Source organism: Urocampus carinirostris, chromosome 11 (genome assembly GCF_059441175.1).
Source record: "Urocampus carinirostris isolate Australia breed hairy pipefish chromosome 11, RoL_Ucar_1.0, whole genome shotgun sequence".
Taxonomy (NCBI): Eukaryota; Metazoa; Chordata; class Actinopteri; order Syngnathiformes; family Syngnathidae; genus Urocampus; species Urocampus carinirostris.
In genome coordinates, this window is record NC_142359.1 from 24,847,417 (window position 1) to 24,865,930 (window position 18,514).

Sequence of the window (18,514 nt, forward strand, 5' to 3'; positions counted from 1 at the left end):
GGGGCGTGGTTTCTCTGGTTGATTAATGGTGGTCAGCAAATACAGCGACAGTGGGTGCTTTGCAAGTGGCACCTGGGTTTGGCGACAATTAGTGGACGAATTTCAAACTGCAAGTCACTGTTTGACGCGATGCAGACCATTTTTCTCTTGTGCTTCTCATAGCATTGTCTCAAGGGCCACAAAAAAAAAACGATGTAGCGAGCCACGTTTTTTCTGTGGGCTTTGAGTTTGACACATTTTCTGTAGAGGGACTGCATGATAAAATTCAAGTTTATTTCAATTGCATTATTTTCATAAATAGTCACAGTTTTTGCCCCTGTAGAGCCTGTCCTCCACTTTCAAGTACTTGTCGTATTTCTCGTTTCCCTCGCTGGGGTAAATCCTCTTGAAGCCGCCCAAGTGAGAGTCCTCGTAGCTCTCCATCTCCTCCACCATGGTCGCCCGCCGCTGCTGCTCGTTTTCCAGCCTGTCGGGAACAAAAACAGCATTTCACCTAAACAGATTTCACACGGAAAAAAAAATAAAAATAAATAAGTTTTCAGGTAGGGCTGCAACAATTAACAAAAATAGATAATTTAAATAGTCAACAGTGAATAGCAAAGTCGACTATTGTCGCCAGACATGTTTTTCCAACAGAGTGAGCGATTTTACATCAGTATCTCTGCTGAGGGTGGCTCATGTGCAATAACGTCTCTGTCTCGAGCTGTAACATGACACCAACATTCAAGTACGAAAACCAAAACTTCTAAAGTAGATCTTCCGTATCATTGCAGTAGATACCCCTCGCTTATTCGGTTATTGCTCGTAAATTGCTTCACGGATTTTGTATAGAATTGTATTTATTGTCATTAATATCAACGTATCTTGCATTGATTTCTGAGCAGATAGCACACAGAAAATGCTATCAAGAGGGCAGATTAGGGAGGACATTGTGTCTTGGGTTGGCGTGACTGTGTGCATGACCTTAATAGGCTGGTGTGTGCTATCGCAGCAGGGGGGGCGCAGAAGTCATGTGTTCACCCGAAACAAACTAGGAAACATGGAAACAGCTAGCTTTCAGCGGCTCGTTACATTGAAGTCGGTAAAGTGCAAAGAGATGGTGACCACCAATGGGTGCTCTGTGGATTGTTATTTGGTCTGGGAAGCGCCCGAGGCGGCAGCAGGAGTGAAAGCAAGAGCAAGGCTTCAGGTCCGGTCTACTGCTATGGCTAGGATACATACATCTCACAAACTACCCCTGCCAAGCCTGTAACTCACCAACGCCAGAGCCATTACCCATGAAACTAATGATCTGAAACTACAAATTGTGGGAAACTTAATGCAAAATTGAAGAAAAAACGAATAACGATCCGTTGATTTGACCCGTCATTTCAACAGTCAGTGACTAGTCGCAGGGTTCAGCACTTGGCCCCCTTCTTTTCAGCATTTACATGCTTCCATTAGGTGATATCATTAGCAAGTAGAATACCAGTTTCCATTGCTACGCAGATGACACTCAACTATCTCTTCCGATGGAGGAATCTGCCCCACTAACTGTGGAAATTTGGAGGCCTGCCTCATTGAGATAAAAGAGTGGATGTCACTCAACTTCTTGCGCCAAAACCCTGAAAAGACCGAAATGTTAATAATTGGTCAATCCAAATGCCGTGACTAGTTCTCAAAAACTAGGGCGCCCGCCCCGAGACTGGGAGGTTGCTGGTTTAAGCCTCGGCCGAGTCATACCTAAGACTTACAACATTGGTACTCATTGCCTCCCTGCTTGGCGCTAGGCATTAGGGGGGGGGTTTGGTCACTTAATGACTCCCAACACATTAGTTAGGTTGAGCGAGGGGGCTGGGAATCCCCTCCTCTGTATAAATCTCCAAGAAAAAGTCAGAAATATGAACATGTTCCTGACTCTAGCCACCTCCCAATAGGGGGGAATGGCTCCGGTGCGCGCGACACACAGACAGACAGAGACACACACACACACACACTTCTTAAAAACTGCTCTGAACATTGACAGATGTAATAATAATGTAAAATGTAGGTGTCACATTTGACCCCAATCTCCCCTTTCAAACACAGGTTAAGAATATTATTAGAACGTCTTTTTTCCATATTCGCAAAATTTCAAAAATTCGCCTTATGCTGTCTCAATCGGATGCGGAGATTATAATTCATGCGTTTGTTACCTCCAGTCTCGATGATTGTAATGCATTACTCTCCGGTCTCCCGAAGTCCAAAATCAAGAGCCTTCAGCTGGTACAAAATGCTGCAGCGAGGCTTTTAACTAAATAAGTTTGATCACATGACCCTGATTTTGGCTAACCTGCATTGGCTCCCTGTTAGCGTAAGATGTGATTTTAACGTTCAGTTGGTAGTCTACAAAATCATGCATGGACTTGCTCCCTCATATCTTTCAGATTTAATTTCCCCCTATGTTAGTCTTCTAGTGATCCCAAGAAGAAATCCGCAAGGTTAAGGGCTATAAAATAAACACGACTTGATTTGACTATTAAAATATCGGTTAGTTGCAGCCCTATATGGGGAGGAGAGCCGACCTCTCTTCGATGCGAACGTTTTGCTTCATGCGCTCCTCCACTTTGCGCTTCTCCTCCTTGATCATGCGGCATCGGTCGAAGGGAGCCAAGTTGATGAGCACTAAAGTGTCGTAAAGCAAAGAGTCCTTCACGTCGCGGTCCAGCGGCAGCAGGGTGGAAAAATCTGGGGAGTGATTCACCTGAGAATTAAAAAAAAAAAAAAAAAGAAAAAGAAAAAAACAAGAAACAAAGCAGTCGGCTTCAACGTTGGTCAATTTTCAAATAATGTCATATTAGAGCTTTAGGGGCACTGTATAGTGTTTGAGATGTCGCTGTATTGTGCAGTGCAACTGAAAACGAGTGCCAAAAAAGCGCAAGCAAGATTATAAACTAGAGAGACTCAGAGTGACCAAGCAGCAAACACCAAATTGACCAACAGTTGCTTGACTTTAAAGTTGGTTAATATAAAAAATGTTTAAAACTTTACATTTTTAAAATGTTCACAGGGTTTGGGAACATTTTTGACCCAAGGAGCCATAAAAGCAAAAATATTTTTGAGAGAGCCACACCATGTTTTGAGACAAAATTGGACAAAACCACCAAACCTGCCCTCCAGACTAAAGCGAATTATTTAGCTCATTTTGTGTCATCTGTTTAATAAAATCTATGAAATGAAAATAATGCCAAAGCCTGTGTCCCGTATCGATTTTAAATATACCACTTGGTGTTGCTTCAGCTTTGCATGTACCAAAATCAGGATTTTTAAGGACTTTCAAATCCAATTTTTCAATATTTTCCCAAATTAAAAAAAATCTGGTGTTAATCATGTATTTTGCAGCCACAAATATATCTGCGGTTTCCATATGCAATTTTAATCTAGCGTTTGCATTCATCAAGATATGAGATTTTTAGATCTTGAGTAGATCCTGAATATATTTATGGATCTGAACAATACGAGTGTGTCAGAACCCGAACAGACGGTGGACCCAGACGCGTAACGTTTCCACACAAGCTTTATTTACGGGAATGGGGCAGTCCTGCGCGGGGACACAAAGGCCAGCGATTCGGCGATCGCTGGGCAGAAGAGATCGAAACGGACAGGACAGACGGGATCAATACCAGATACACGAGCAGGATACCGGACAAGACAAATGGGATCGATTCCGGATACTAGATACCGGACAGGACGGGACAGACAGAATCGATACCAGAACAAGATACTGGACAGGACGGGACAGACGGGATTGATACCCGATACTGGAACAAGATACCGGACAGGACGAGACAGGCGGGATCGATACTGGATACACGAGCAGGATACCGGACAGAATCAAAACACAAAACACAAGCACAGAGGTTTGTTGACGGACTGACAAGGAGTGAATGAGAGCACTGCGTTTAAATAGGAGGGCCGCCAATCAGGTAACGAGCAGCAGCTGGCGCCAAACGGGCGGGCCCAAGTGAGAGCAATGTACATATTTTGGAGACATATCCCTACATACAGGCGTGGGATTAAAATAACGGTAATATCAAGCTTACATTTTCAAAGTTCTTCCCAGTAAAATGTACTACTGGAAAAGGCTAGCTTTACTTTTTGCATGGCCCAAAATAGATGTCCATTGTGGATACATAATCCTTGCTCTAATACACATTTTCTCGTGCCCAGTTTAGGTGTAGCATGCACCTGTCCTCTTGGACGTGACCCATGGGAGGGCGGCAATGGGTGATCATAGGACAATGCAATACAAACTAATGCCAGCCTATGTTAATCACGAGGGAAGAAAAAAATGTGATCGCAAAGCTAAACCACCAGAGAGCAGTGTTGGTGTCATTTTTAAACAGGCTTGTTGAAAAACATGGCAACAATTTTAAGCTTTTACAAGCGCTTTGCCCAAAATTCAGTGAATTTTCAATCCTTGAAAGCACATTAAAATTCAAGCATTTTCAAAGGTTTCAAGCACCTGTACAAAGCGTGTATTGCCAATCATGTTGCTGTTCTTTGATTATCCACACCCTTTAAGGCAGATCTGCTTCAGTAACCTAAGACGAGTGTTGGCATGTGTGGCTGTGGAGCCGTAAGTGGCTCCGTGGCGCTTTTTTGAACATATTTTATAATGGAGAAATAACATTAACATTTTCCAATGAATATAAATATATATTATATGTTTTTTAAAAGGCTTATATAAGCATTTTCATTTTGGGGTGCTCAAGACACTTGTTTAATTTTTAAAAGAAAGAGCTTGGGGGAGGGCCTTTAGAACCGGTTGGACTTTATTGTGTGAAAACTTCTCTCCCAGTCCTTCTTGCACGTTCAAAATCCATTGATGTCTACTCTCCTTATCTTGATTGTCTACTAAAGTATAAACTTTTCTTTACATTTTTTATCCTATTTATTAGTTTGTTTTGTGTATATTGTTACATTTTTATTGATGTAATATGGATTACAGAAACATAAAATATCTAAAGAATCGTCTGAGAGCCCCAAAAGATCCAGCTCTTTTTAGTGAGCCAAGTTCAAAGAGTCTCTAAAGAGCTGAAATTCAAACCACTAGCAGTGTGTGATGGTGTAGAAACGATAGGCCATGCCTCATCTACCAATCCCTACCATTTACTAACAACAGGCCAAAAAAAATGCGCTCACCTCAAGCAGCCAGGGCCTATAGTCCTCGTCCAGCAGCACGTCAAAGCCGAGGATCTGGAAGCAAGCGCTCCCGACCACGTGCTTGGAGAAGAGGGTGATGTAACCGTGCTGGATGCGGGAGTGAGCCAAGGCCAGCGTCTTCACGATGCCGTCCTCAATGTTGCTCCAGATCTTCTCAGAGTTCCAGTAGCTGGAGCAAAGCTGCTTCTTCAGCGTTGACAGCTTCCTTCAAAATTTACAAACACGCCATCATATCAAATGCATAGGCCAGGGGCAGGCAAATATTTGTAGTAGCTGGCCACATTGGGTGGACAAAAAGAATGCAAAGGGGCCAGGCGGAAGAAAACAAAATGCTTTTTTATGTACCGGTGTTTTTGCATTTACCTGCACAAGTTGTTTCATAGAAAATTTGTTTCTAAAAAAAACAATTTATTATCGATTGGTTTTGAAACACTCAAAAAATATGAATTCAACATCCATCCATCCATCCATTATCTGTACCGCTTATCCTCAGTCGGGTCGCGGGGGTGCTGGAGCCCATCCCAGCTGTCTTCGGGCAGTCGGCAGGGGACACCCTGAACTGGTTGCAAGCCAATCGCAGGGCACATAGAGACAAACAACTCACTTGCTCATTCACACCAAGGGACAATTTGGACCCGCCAATTAACCTGACATGTTTTTGAAATGTGGGAGGAAATCAGAGTGCTTGGAGGAAACCCACGCAAGCACGGGGAGAACATGCAAACTCCACACAGGAGGTTCGATCTCATGACCTCAAAACTGTGCCGCACACACGCCAACCACTGCCCCGCCGTGCTGCCCTACAAAAATCAACATATTTATGGACAAAAACTTTATTTAAAAGTAATGAAACGGAAATATCCCAGTAAATAAATTTGATCATTTGCATTGAAAACCCAATACAAAGGCTACTTCAGAAGTGTTTTATCATATTATTTCATATATTGACATGAGCACAATGAAAAATATAACTTTTATGGGGGCACACGATGGCCCACAGGAAACGGAAGACAGCAAAACAACACGTAGTGGTAGTTTTTATGGATGGGGTGCGTAGTGTGAAGTGTCCTCAAAACGTTTAAAAGCTGAATAAATATAGTCCAAACGCCAACTTGAACCCCCAAAAAGATGAAAAAGGAAGCGTTTATTTGAGGGCATTTAAGAAATTTACATGCAACAAAAGGAGCTGCAATGATGATTTCAGCCACAAGAGAGCATCAGCCAATACAATATTTTGAAGTTATGGACGCCACCTATAACCTACACATTATAGCATCCTGGGCTGAATGTGTGATTCAATGATTTTAAAGTACCGGTATTATTCTGCTTTTCATATTTTTATAAAACTATTTTCCTGAACTTGGGAGCAGTTGGATTTTATATATTTTATAGAAAGGAGCAAAAGGTTCTTTAAACTTCTGCAAGGACGCCAAATCGCTATTTTTTAGTACTGTATTTATAAAACGAATGAGTGCAATTATATTGCCTTTAAAAGCGCGCCGGTGACTTTAACTCAAGTCTAATAATGTTCTCTTGTTGATGAATCGTAGTCATACAGCTACAGTGGTTTTGCTTTGCGAGTGGCGCTGGTCTTTGGCAACATCCAGTGGACATATTTTAAACTGCAGGACAATGAGATGCGGTTCATTATAGTCTTGTGCTTCTCTTAGCATTGTCTTGGGGGCTGGGTTAAATTAATTGGCGGGCCGGAACTGGGCTGCGGGCCTTAGTTTACCCCTGGTTTGACCATGCCTTATGTTAAAACACTTTGTTGGTATAGGCCTTAATCGCAACAAATTTTAAAGGTTTGCACAGACCAACAGAAAACCTATGTATTCAAAGGTCTGACTCAAATAAACGGTTTCTTGCAATACTACTTGAAAAAGTAGTTGCATGGCAACACGGAATCATTATGTCTAAAAATAATCTTTTTGAGTTTATACAGTCAGGATTCATGGCTAATCACAGTGAAACAGCCCTGGTTAAACAAAACTGGAAAACATCAAAATTGTGTTTGTCCGTTTGCTAATGAGAAACATGTTACCGTTTATTTTAAATGCTTTATTGAAAATCAAAGTGAATTATTTGTCATGATTCCTCATTACATTCACCTGTGCCCGCTCGTTTGGCGCCAGCTGCAGCTGGCTACCTGATTGGTTCCCCGTCCTAATTAAGCTCAGTCCTTTCACTCGCCTATTGTCAGTCCGTCAGTGAACCTCTGTGTTCACAAGGCAAGCATTTTTGACTCTGACTCCGTCGGTCCCGTTTTGTCACCCGTTTTCCACTCGTTCGTTCTGATTTCCCCGATTGTCTCCTGCTATGACCCGTTTTTTTGTCCCCGACCACGTTATGATCTCCCGTCCCGGCTAACGACCCGTTTTTTTTTGTCCCCGACCACCTTATGATCTTCCGTCCCGGCTAACGACCTCTTTTTCCATCTAACTACACTACGATCTCCCGCTCCGAAAGATCCACTTCCGCATTCGGAAAACGATCCGATCCCGTGAGCGGCTTGCTTCCCGTGCCCAGCGAGCACCGGATCGCTGCTGCTGCCTTTCCTCTATATTTCAATAAACTTGTGAGTAACGTTACGCGATTGGGCCTACCATTTGTTCTGGTCCTGACATTATTGGGTCATTTTAAATTCTGGTTTAGATTATACGGACAATGAAACAAACAAACAACATTTGATTCCAATAGCTTTTCTTCCTTCTGCCTGATAACAAGGGTGCTACAAAAAAATTGATCTTCTGGCAATGAACAGTTGCCGAAAAGAGGAATATGATATTCAAAACTAAAGGTCCAAAAATCCCAAAAAGACATTTTGACAGTGAACCCAGAAGTGGGCTGAACAGCAGTATACAGAGACCCCTCACTACTGCAGATTTTTAATTTAATTGAACCTTCTATAATGTCAACAAGATCAAGGTAACATGCACCATGTACAGCAGAAAGCAAATGCTATCGTGGGGGAAAGGTTAGGAGGGCTGTGTGTTGTGTGGGCGTGACTGTTGGGCTGGTGTATGCTGTCAGTCAAACAACTGGGCATGTTTACAAGTCAATACATTCACCCAAACAAACTGGGAAGCATGGCAACAGCTAGTAGCTTTAGCGGCTCGTTATATTGATAAGAAATTTATCAATTAAATCGGACTCTGAGGGAAAGCCAGAAGAGCATAAGAATTGGTGCCTACTCGCGGGTGCTCCGTGCAATGTTGATAGGTCTGGGAAGCGACTGAAGTGGCGTCAGGAGAGGCAATAGCGAGGCTGCAGGTTAGGCTCACTGCTACGGCTATGATAACAACTCTCTAAAGCCACCCCTTCTGAGCCTGTATCTCACCAACGCCCAACCTATTACCCATGACACGGATGACCTGGTCCTACAACTCGGGGAAACATTCGGGACAGTTGTATTTTAATCATTACAGAGACCTGGCTTGAGTTGAGGTTACTTGATGCTAGAGTGAAGTTAGCCAGCAGTTCTCTAAATCGCTTTCTTACTTTGAAAGGAGAAGGTCTCTAATTTTGTTGTTGCTTTTGTAGAACGAAAATAAAGACTTTTATTTATTTATTTCAATTCTGAGTTTTAAATTGTAGAATAATAGTTGTAATTCTGTTACACTACTATGGGGGATTTTATAAAGCAGCGACTCTACTTTGCAGATTTTCACTTTTCACAGGGGATCCTGGTTTCCAAAAACCATGACAACTAAGGGATTACTGTAGTCTGTTTGGTTGGACTGACTAATTTTGTAATATTATCAAGGGACAGATAACTCAAACTGAAAATATAAACATCTTTAAATATTTAAATCAGCAAACTTGTTGATTTTTAGAGGGGGAAAAAATCCCTCAGATGTTTGTACCGTTTGCTGCCCGTCTTCTCATCATATACGAAGGTCTCACTGTCCTTGTTGATGGTAAAGTTGGTGAGGTGCATGTACTTGTTATTCTGACAAGCATAAAGCAATATTACAATCTGCGTGGCTTGACGTTATAAACTAAAGTAGCAGCTGAACTCACCACATTCTCATCTGTTGGGTCTTCGTACTTGACGGTGCAGAATCGGGCCAGGCCCTCGTTGTAGATGTAGATCCTCCACGGGTAACATGAAGTCACCAGCACGTAGATGCGCATGTCGAACTTGAAGCCATCGATGAGAAGAGGCTGGTGGGGCAAAAAGGATCAAAACAAAATTAAAGTCTCTCTCCTGTGACACTTACTCTTGGGTTTATGGTTCAACACTCGTGATACAGAGAGAATACACCATGAAATTATTTTGTGCTTGCAAGGAAAACATGGAGGAACTGCGAATCCACTAGGACCAATTGTCAAGTTTATAGTCTGACACTCAAAATTGAGAAGACACCAGGAATTAATTTTGTGCTAGCAAGAAAAAACAGAGAGAACCGCACAAAAACCTCAAGATGTAAAATATCCGACTCAAAGGAGCAGTTGTTGCAGTTTTAGTCTAAGAGAAACTAATAATACAGTGACAAGAGACCAGGAATATTAATTCATTGAGCTTCCAAGAAGAATAGGAAAGGAACAAACACGCCCTCAAGATTTATAACGTGGATGCATGCATGCGGCTAGTTGCTCTCCAGCTAATCTTCTATTTATTGCCGTTCTCTTGTCTTTTTTGCTTTCACTTTTGGACACATGTGTGGCCAAAAACACTTACAGTAGGGACGAACTTATTCAGTTGGGTGGGCGTCTAAATTTCGACTTTTCGGGCACTTTTTATACCGCCTATGATATACCGAGCGAACTTCAAAGAGATCAGGCATCCTTGTGGACAGCTATTCTTCCTAATAAACGACGACAACAGCGCCGTAAGGACAGAAAACAGAAGCGTGGTTGCCGTGCAGGTAGATGTGTGGAGCGTGCGAAGTCTAAGCAGCAAGATGGACGCGAGGATGTAACTAATTTCACCATTCATTCCTCGCCGGACAACCGAAGCATTACACTCAGCGCACACGAAAAGCCACAACCGCGGCATCTTTTGAAGATCTCGACAAAGACTACAAAGAGTTCAGCTAAGTCAAATGATTCAGCAAAGCTAAAATTTGGTCTGTTAAATATTAGATCGCTTGCTCCAAAAGCTTTACTTGTTGATAACATTATTCGTGATTATAAACTTAACTGTATGGGTCTTTGTGAAACTTGGTTACGCCCGGATGAGTATTTAGCGCTAAATTATGCTTCTCCCTCAGATTACGAGAGTAGCCATATAGCACGCACGTTGAAAAGGGGTGGCGGTGTTGCGCTCATTTCTGAAAAATCGCTCAAATTTAATCCTCGTACCTCTAATGATTACAAGGCGTTTGAGGCTCTTGTGATGCGGTCCTCTCTATTGTCAATTTATGTAATAACTATCACGCACCTGGGCCATACACAACTTTCTTAGACAAATTTGCTGAACTTTTGTCTGAACTAGTAACCTATGCAGACAAAATAATTATGGGGGACTTTAACATTCATATGAACTCCCCACTCAGTTCACTTACTATTGCGTTTAGGTCTCTAATTGATGCATTTGGTTTTAATCAACTGGTTGATTTGCCAACCCATAAAGATGGGAACACTCTAGACTTGATTCTGACTCGAGGAGTTTTAACCTCAAACATTATGGTGTTACCGTGTACTACCGTTATCTCGGATCATTATCTAGTTACATTTGAGGTGCTAGCTAAAAGTAGTGTTAAAAAAGCTGAAGGATTTAGCGGACGCAATATAAGCACTGGCACAGTTTCTGAGCTCTATGAACTCCTTCCTGGAGCAGTTGCGTCCTTTCCTTCATACAATGGCTCGATTGACTCACTCATGAATGAGTTCAATACCACCCTGACTAGTGTCCTGGATTCAATAGCGACCATAAAGCTAAAATCAAGTCCTAAAAGACGCACGCCTTGGTTTACTGATGAAACTAGAACCCTTAAACAAGAATGCAGGAAATTGGAAAGAAAATGGCGCGCTACCAAGCTTGAGGTTTTCCATCAAACCTGGTGTGACAGCTTGTTAAAGTATAAAGCGGCCCTTGCCTCTGCAAAATCGGCCTACCTTTCGAAGGTGATTGCGTCTCAAAAGAACAATCCCAAAGCCCTTTTTGACACTGTAGCATCGCTTACAAGGCAACAGACTATCACAGATAGTTCGACACACTCTGCTCATGACTTAATGGTCTTCTTTACTAAGAAGATTCAATGCATACAGGAAGAAATTGCTAAAGAAATTATTAATACCACACATATTAAAGGGCTGAAATCTACAGATGCACGACAGGGTGGCTGTCCTGGGAAATTGTCCGGTTTTAGTGAACTGTCACTTGATGATCTCAAACAGGTGGTGAATGCGGCCAAACCGACAACTTGCCAGTTCGACCCGCTCCCAGGTTCACTTATTAAAAGTCTTTTTGGCGTCCTTGGGCCTTCAGTTCTAAATATTATAAACATATCACTCTCCTCAGGTGTAGTTCCAGCAGCTTTTAAGTCCGCCGTTATTAAACCCACACTGAAACGACCCAACCTTGATCCAGAAATCTTAAGTAATTATAGACCTGTGTCAAACCTACCTTTCCTCTCTAAAGTACTTGAAAAAGTAGTGGCACAGCAGCTGAATGTTTTCATATCCGAGAATAACCTTTTTGAATCCATGCAATCAGGATTCAGGGCTAACCACTCTACTGAGACAGCTCTGATCAAGGTAACAAATGATCTCCTACTGGCAATGGATTCTGGCGCTTCATCACTTTTGCTGCTGCTGGATCTTAGTGCTGCTTTTGACACAGTGCACCACAATTTCCTACTAGAACGGTTGGAAAAATTGATTGGTCTCTCAGGAACCGTCCTCTCGTGGTTCAGATCCTACCTCTCAGATAGGACGCACTGTGTTAAATATGGTGAAATGACATCTGAGCCCTTTAATGTTACCTGCGGTGTTCCGCAGGGTTCAGTGCTTGGCCCCCTTCTTTTCAGCATTTACATGCTTCCATTAGGTGATATTATTCGCAAGTACAATATCAACTTCCACTGCTACGCAGACGACACTCAACTATATCTTCCGTTGGAGGAATCTCCCACACTAAACTGTGGAAATTTGGAGGCCTGCCTCATTGAGATAAAAGAGTGGATGTCACTCAATTTCTTGCGTCTTGACTCTGAAAAGACCGAAATGTTAGTTATTGGTCCATCTAAATGCCGTGACTTATTCTCAAAAACTGCTGTGAACATTGACAAATGTCACATCACACAGAGTGACTCAGTTAAAAATTTAGGTGTCATATTTGACCCTGATCTATCCTTTGAAATGCATGTAAAGAAAATTACTAGAACCGCTTTCTTCCATCTTCGTTACATTGCTAAAATCCGTTCAATACTGTCTCAGTCTGATGCGGAAATTATAATTCATGCATTTGTTACCTCCCGTCTCGATTACTGTAATGCACTACTCTCTGGTCTCCCGAAGTCTAGAATCAAGTCTCTTCAGCTGGTACAAAATGCCGCAGCGAGGCTTTTAACTAGCACAAAAAAGTACGATCACATAACACCGATTTTGGCTAAACTGCATTGGCTCCCAGTTAGCCATAGATGTGACTTCAAGGTTCTCTTAGTATTGTACAAAATCATACATGGACTTGCTCCCTCTTATCTTACAGATCTGATTTGCCCCTATGTCCCGGTCCGAAGCCTACGATCTGAGAGATTCTGGTGATCCCAAGAGCAAAGAAGTGTTCTGCTGGTTCGAGAGCGTTCTCCATCCGGGCACCGGTGCTGTGGAATGCTCTTCCCCCTGAGATCCGATCTGCAACCTCAGTGGAAATGTTTAAATCTAAACTTAAAACTCACTTCTACTCCATAGCATATGAATAACCTACTCTTCTCGTCGGCTGAAAAATAGTCTGTGTAATATAGTGTAATAATCTGTGAAGCCCTTTGAGACTCTTCGTGATTTAGGGCTATACAAATAAAGATGACTTGACTTGAATTAAAGACCAACCATTAAGTTTGTAGTTTAACAAGCATTCAGATCAAGAAAGGAAGACACGAATAAATTCACAGCTAAATTCAGAGAACAGGAAAGGACTGTACAAACCCTCAAGATGTAAAATATCTGGCTCGAAAGACCAATGGTTGAGTTTTTAGTTTAACTGATATTTATAACAAAAAGACACTTGGGATGAATTTTGAACTTGCAAGTAGAACAGGAGAGGACCATACAAACCTTCAACATTGACAATATCTGGCTGGATATCCCAATTGTTAAGTTTATAGTTTAACGGATAATCAAAACACCGAAAAAAAGTGGAGCTTGCAAGAGAACAGGAGAGGACCATACAAAACCCTAAAGAAGTACAATATTGTTAGGTTTATAGTTTATCAGATACTTAGATTAAAGAGGGAAGATATCCGCAAACTTTCAGCTTGCAAGGAGAACAACACAGGACTGCACAAAACCCTCAAAATGTACACACGTGCCGCATGCTCTGAATGTCTCCCGTAGGTCCTTTTCTTTTAACTAAGTATCTTAAGATACACATAGTAGATCAACCCTAAGGGGTGTGGAAATCAAATAATAGCATCATGACTGGCTTTCCTGTAAGAATATTGGAGACCAACCACAATGATGCAAACATGGGACCACAAATAGCGCAAACTTGGCATCACAAGCATCCAATAGAAACTGATTTGGACAAAGTTATACTAAACAAAGATCATCTGATCACTCACTTTGTCTATGTATTCCTGACAGATCATATCTTGCTCAGCAGGAACTTTGTCCCACGACGTAAAGATGGAGATGCCCTTGCCTTGGCTTCCCGCGTTGGGTTTGCAGATGTAGCATTTGTCCTTGTCCCTGGCGTAGGCCTGGAACAGGGCATACCTGCGAAAAACCACGGTGCGTTTGTGAGTGCGTCCAGCAGGAGAAAAAGAGAATCAACGCACTCTATGGGAAAAGTCCAAGTTCTGGGAAAAATGTTGAAGTCCTCAGGAAAATACTTGATCATGTGCTTCCAGTTAGTCGCCAATGAATTTTTGCGGCAAATTTCAGTCATGGAGGGCAAATGGTTGATTTTCTGAAAGAGATCAAACACTTATACAAATGGACCTCTACCACCCTCTGATATTTGAGAGAACCTGGTATGGTTTCATTTCCTTAAATTTTTCTTCGCAAGGACGCGCGTCGCTCCAGAACAGCGTCCATTCTTCCCCCGCTTTCGACTCTTTGATGCCCAACTTCTCAGCGGCTCGCCGCACTGGCACAAAAACGATGTGACAGTTTTGAACAGGGTTCATGCACGCGGGAGGTTCTTTCTTTCGGGACCTACCACTGTCGAATCGGCAGTTGGTGAGATTGATGCCTTGGCAACTAAAAGACGACAAAATTCATTAGATTCGATGAATAGTAGAGGAGTGGGCAAACCTTTTGATTGGTGGACCACATTGAGTTAAAACATTTGGGAGAAGGAAAAAAATTATTGATTTGATTTTTTGTATTGACAGTCTGCAGACCCCATACATTTTTTCCTCATATCGTCACTGCTAGTTCAAAAAGTCGTATATCATATTTTGCCATTTTAAGTAAACAATCCATTTTTAACGGTTGTTTGGCAAAAAATGAACCATATTTTTCTGATTAAAATAAGTTAGTTTTAGGGTACCTGTGAAAAAACAAATTGACCCAAGACCTGATCGATCCAATTTGAGCCAAATCTGACTGAACTTAATGGGTTGTTTTGCCCAAAATAACCTAATAGATCTGGTTGAATCAGCAAATTACTCAAACTAGTGGGTCAAACGGACCTGACTCTATTGAACAATTTTAACACAAATCTGGCCCAACTTTATCGGTTGTTTTGTAAAAGGAATAACCAGTTTTTCTAGTTAAAATGTGTAAATAACTCCATTTAGTGGTCAAATTGAAACTTGACTAGGTGATCAAATTCAAGTTTTGAAACAAATATGATAAATAGCTTGATAAAGAAAATACCTGATAAGAATCAACATAAAAAATATAGCGTTATTTGAATTTTGGGGATAAAAGAGGCACCAAATCAACAATTTTTTATGAGTCCTAAAATTTTCAAACAATTTTGTATAGATGACCATTACATTTTTAACATTTAGAAGGTCAGATTAAAAAGTTTGACAGCCAGCATGTATCCTGCGGGATGTAGTTTGCCCACACATGGACTGATCAGTCATAAAAGCAATAGATTTTGTATGTACCTGCAAAGTGGAATATCGTCGTCGTCATCGTCGGTGAAAGGGAAGTTGTCCCCAAAAAACATCCTGAGAACGACAATTGTTTACATAAAAAATGAGTAAGCAGGTTTAGCCAGTTCATTTTGCAAAAGAACAATAAGGAGAGGAGAAAAAAACCACGACGGAATACGTAACCAGTCAACCGCCGCTGCGTGGGTTAAGTTTACCAGCCTTCCTATGCGGAGTTTGTATGTTCTACCCGTGCCTGCGTGGGTTTCATCCGGGCACCCCGGTTTCCTCCCAAATTCGAAAAACATGCATGTAGGGTTAATTGGCCAGTCCAAGTTGTCCCTAGGTGTGAATGAGTGAGTGGATGGTTATCTGTCTCTGTCTCCGACAGACTGGCAACCAGTTATGGGTGTCCCCTGCCCACTGCTCGTAATTAACTGGGATGGGCTTTAGCACCCCATTATCACGTGAGCGGCAGCTCTGTCGGAAGAAATGCCTTGTTGATGCTAGAGGTCAGAGGAGAATGGCCTGTCTGGTTTGAGCTGAAAGAAAGGCAACAGTGACTCAAAAAACCACCCGCTGAAACCAAGGTAGGCAGACGAGCATTTATTAATGCGCAGTACGTCAGCCTTTGAGGCAGATGGGCTACAGCAGCAGAAGACCACTTCTTACAGCTGAGAACAGGAAACTGAGGATACACAAGCTCATCAATATTGGACAATAGAAGATTGGAAAACCATTGCCTGGTTTGATGAGTCTCGATTTCTGCTGCGACATTTGGAGGCCAGGGTCAGAATTTGGCGCCATGACGATTCACACCAAAAAACAACGGCGACTAGATGATAAAGGTGTTGTCTTAGTCAGATCAGGAGGCTTCTCCTGCTACTGGAAGCCATGGAAACTAATACTATATACTTCATTTGGGAGAGAAAAACCCTACCCGAAAAAACACCCATTAACTTTTACATTTTACCTGTATTTTATACATTTTTTAATCATTTCAAATTGTAAATGGGGCGGCAGTGGCTCAGGAGGTAAAGCGCTCGTCCTGTGATCAAGAGGTCGCAGGTTTGATTCCCAGCTCGTCCGTGTTATATATTGGAATGTCCTTGGGCAAGACGCTGAATCCGTGATGCCACCGATAAGTGGGTAATTGCCTTGCATGGCTGATGCTTCTATCTGTATGCGAGTGTGAAGCACATTGTAAAGTGCTTTGGTAGGTTTTCTTTGACTTGAGACTCGCTATATACATGCAGACCAAATGCAAAATATATGCCATATGACAATTTTTGTATAGGAAAAAAAAACAATTGTTGTTCTTTTTATCAAACTTTGTTTGACCATTCTTGTCTTGCCCATTCCTTTCCTCTGTATTCCAGATCATCTCAGTCCCAGACAATGGCATCATAGATTGCTCATATTGTCATGGTACACTTGTGTTATCCTTGATCAAGCCTTTAATTTTTGCACGTGTTGATGCAAAAGATTTACAAAGTTCTACTCAGCAGCCCTCACCCTAATGCCACTGAGAGTTTTCAGCCAAGTGAGGAAAGTACATGGAGTAAAAGAAGACAATGGGAACTGATATGCTGACATCTTTGTTCCAACTAAATCGTGACAGTTTCTGTTTGAGTAAATTATCAATGGAGTCTGCAAAATCCTGCACTACTACGAATAATAAGCGACATTAAATTTACTGAGTGTGGGGAGAACTCGGAAATACGGTGAAAGACTTGTTTGAGTGGTGTATTTGGTAAATAAAAGACATTTGATCATGCAAATCATGTTTTTTAAAAAAATCTACGTAATCTTTCTTGTTGTGAGTAAATCGGTGCCACGGTACAATTGTAAGGTCTGTTATCGCTTAACAAGATCATCGAATCATTTTAATAGCGATCTGCTGCTAACTGCTATTGATGAAAGGAATTATTTTAAACTTGTGACTAAATTATAGGACAATTTCACGCGGCACGTCGAACGACTTCTAATTGCACACTAGTTGATAACGCTTCTCGTGCACAAAAACATCAAACCTATTAGTTTACATCGCGACTATTGGACGGATTGAATGAAAAAAATCCCGATGGATATAAATAATCTTATTGATTGGATTCTCTCACCTGGGGTGGGCAGTTGTAGTAAAACATTTGCGTGCGGTGAAGGGTTTACCCCCGCAACGCCTTACTTTCGACAATTTGAGGGGAACCCATGGAAAAACAAAGAGTTTCTTAGGGGGGTTGTATCTCCGCAGCGTGGCGTCATCTGCGTCACGCCGTTATGAGGCACCCAGGTGTCTTTAAAATAGAGTCGCGGCCCCGTTTGATTGAACGCCACGTGTGGTTTGTTGTTATTTTACAATAAACCCCGCCCACTGACTCGCTCGTCAAACAGAGTGACGGTGACTCACAGCCAATGGGGTTTGACTGGTAGCGGAAGTAGGGAAGCAACCCGGAAGCCAGGCCACCCTCGAGCCAAAGAGTATGAAAAGGTAAGTCGAGATGGACACCCTTACGTCATATTGTCAGATATAACAAAATTGTGAATATGCTTGATTGCTGTTGAGATTGTCGAGAGGGGTTGTTCGAACCTCACATTGTTTATTTGCTGTTAATAGTGTCAATAAAATTGTTCAAAAAAAAAAAAAAAAACATTGTTTGTTTGCTGCTGTTGGTGTCAATGGATTTGTTCAGACCAAAAAACAATCGCGGGACTTTGGCCTGGACGGATCTATTGACACTAACAAATATGTTAAAAATGTCAGAAAAAAATGTTAACACGTCATATTGCCAGACATAACGAAATTGTGAATATGCTTGATTGCTGTTAAGATTGTCGAGAAGGGTTGTCAAACCTCACATTGTTTGCTGTTATTAGTGTCAATAAATTTGTTCAAACAAAAAAAAAAACAACCCTATTTGTGGCCTATCTTTGAGTGTTCAGGTCAACACGAACACGTCCATATGTGGGCAAAATTAATATCTACTTACTAACACTACCGTGTTATACATTTGACTCAGGCATAAGCGAGCTAAGCGGCTGCTTCGGGCCCGGTAACCACTAGGGGGCCCTAAAAAGCGTTTAATATTTTGGTGCCAACATTGTCCCCATTGTCACTT

The 18,514-nt window shown here is 41.8% G+C and overlaps 1 protein-coding gene across 2 annotated transcripts; it reads right to left on the bottom strand.

Moving 5' to 3' along the window:
- Nucleotides 1-252: 252 nt before the first annotated feature.
- On the bottom strand, nt 253-17,713 carry ttll6 (tubulin tyrosine ligase-like family, member 6). Of its 2 annotated transcripts, XM_088347562.1 has the most exons (11): nt 17,519-17,712; nt 15,414-15,476; nt 14,513-14,553; nt 14,322-14,440; nt 14,130-14,260; nt 13,914-14,067; nt 9,208-9,351; nt 9,051-9,136; nt 5,164-5,389; nt 2,544-2,722; nt 253-466 (listed from the first exon to the last, which is right to left on the bottom strand). In XM_088347562.1, the coding sequence occupies exons 2-11, from the start codon at nt 15,473-15,475 to the stop codon at nt 292-294; spliced, it is 1,317 nt and encodes a 438-aa protein (XP_088203688.1). In that variant the 5' UTR covers nt 15,476; nt 17,519-17,712; the 3' UTR covers nt 253-291. The 2 variants fall into 2 exon arrangements, with proteins under 2 accessions (XP_088203688.1, XP_088203689.1); XM_088347563.1 differs by lacking the exon at nt 2,544-2,722 and having other exon boundaries at nt 17,519-17,713.
- Between the last annotated feature and the right edge of the window lie 801 nt (nt 17,714-18,514).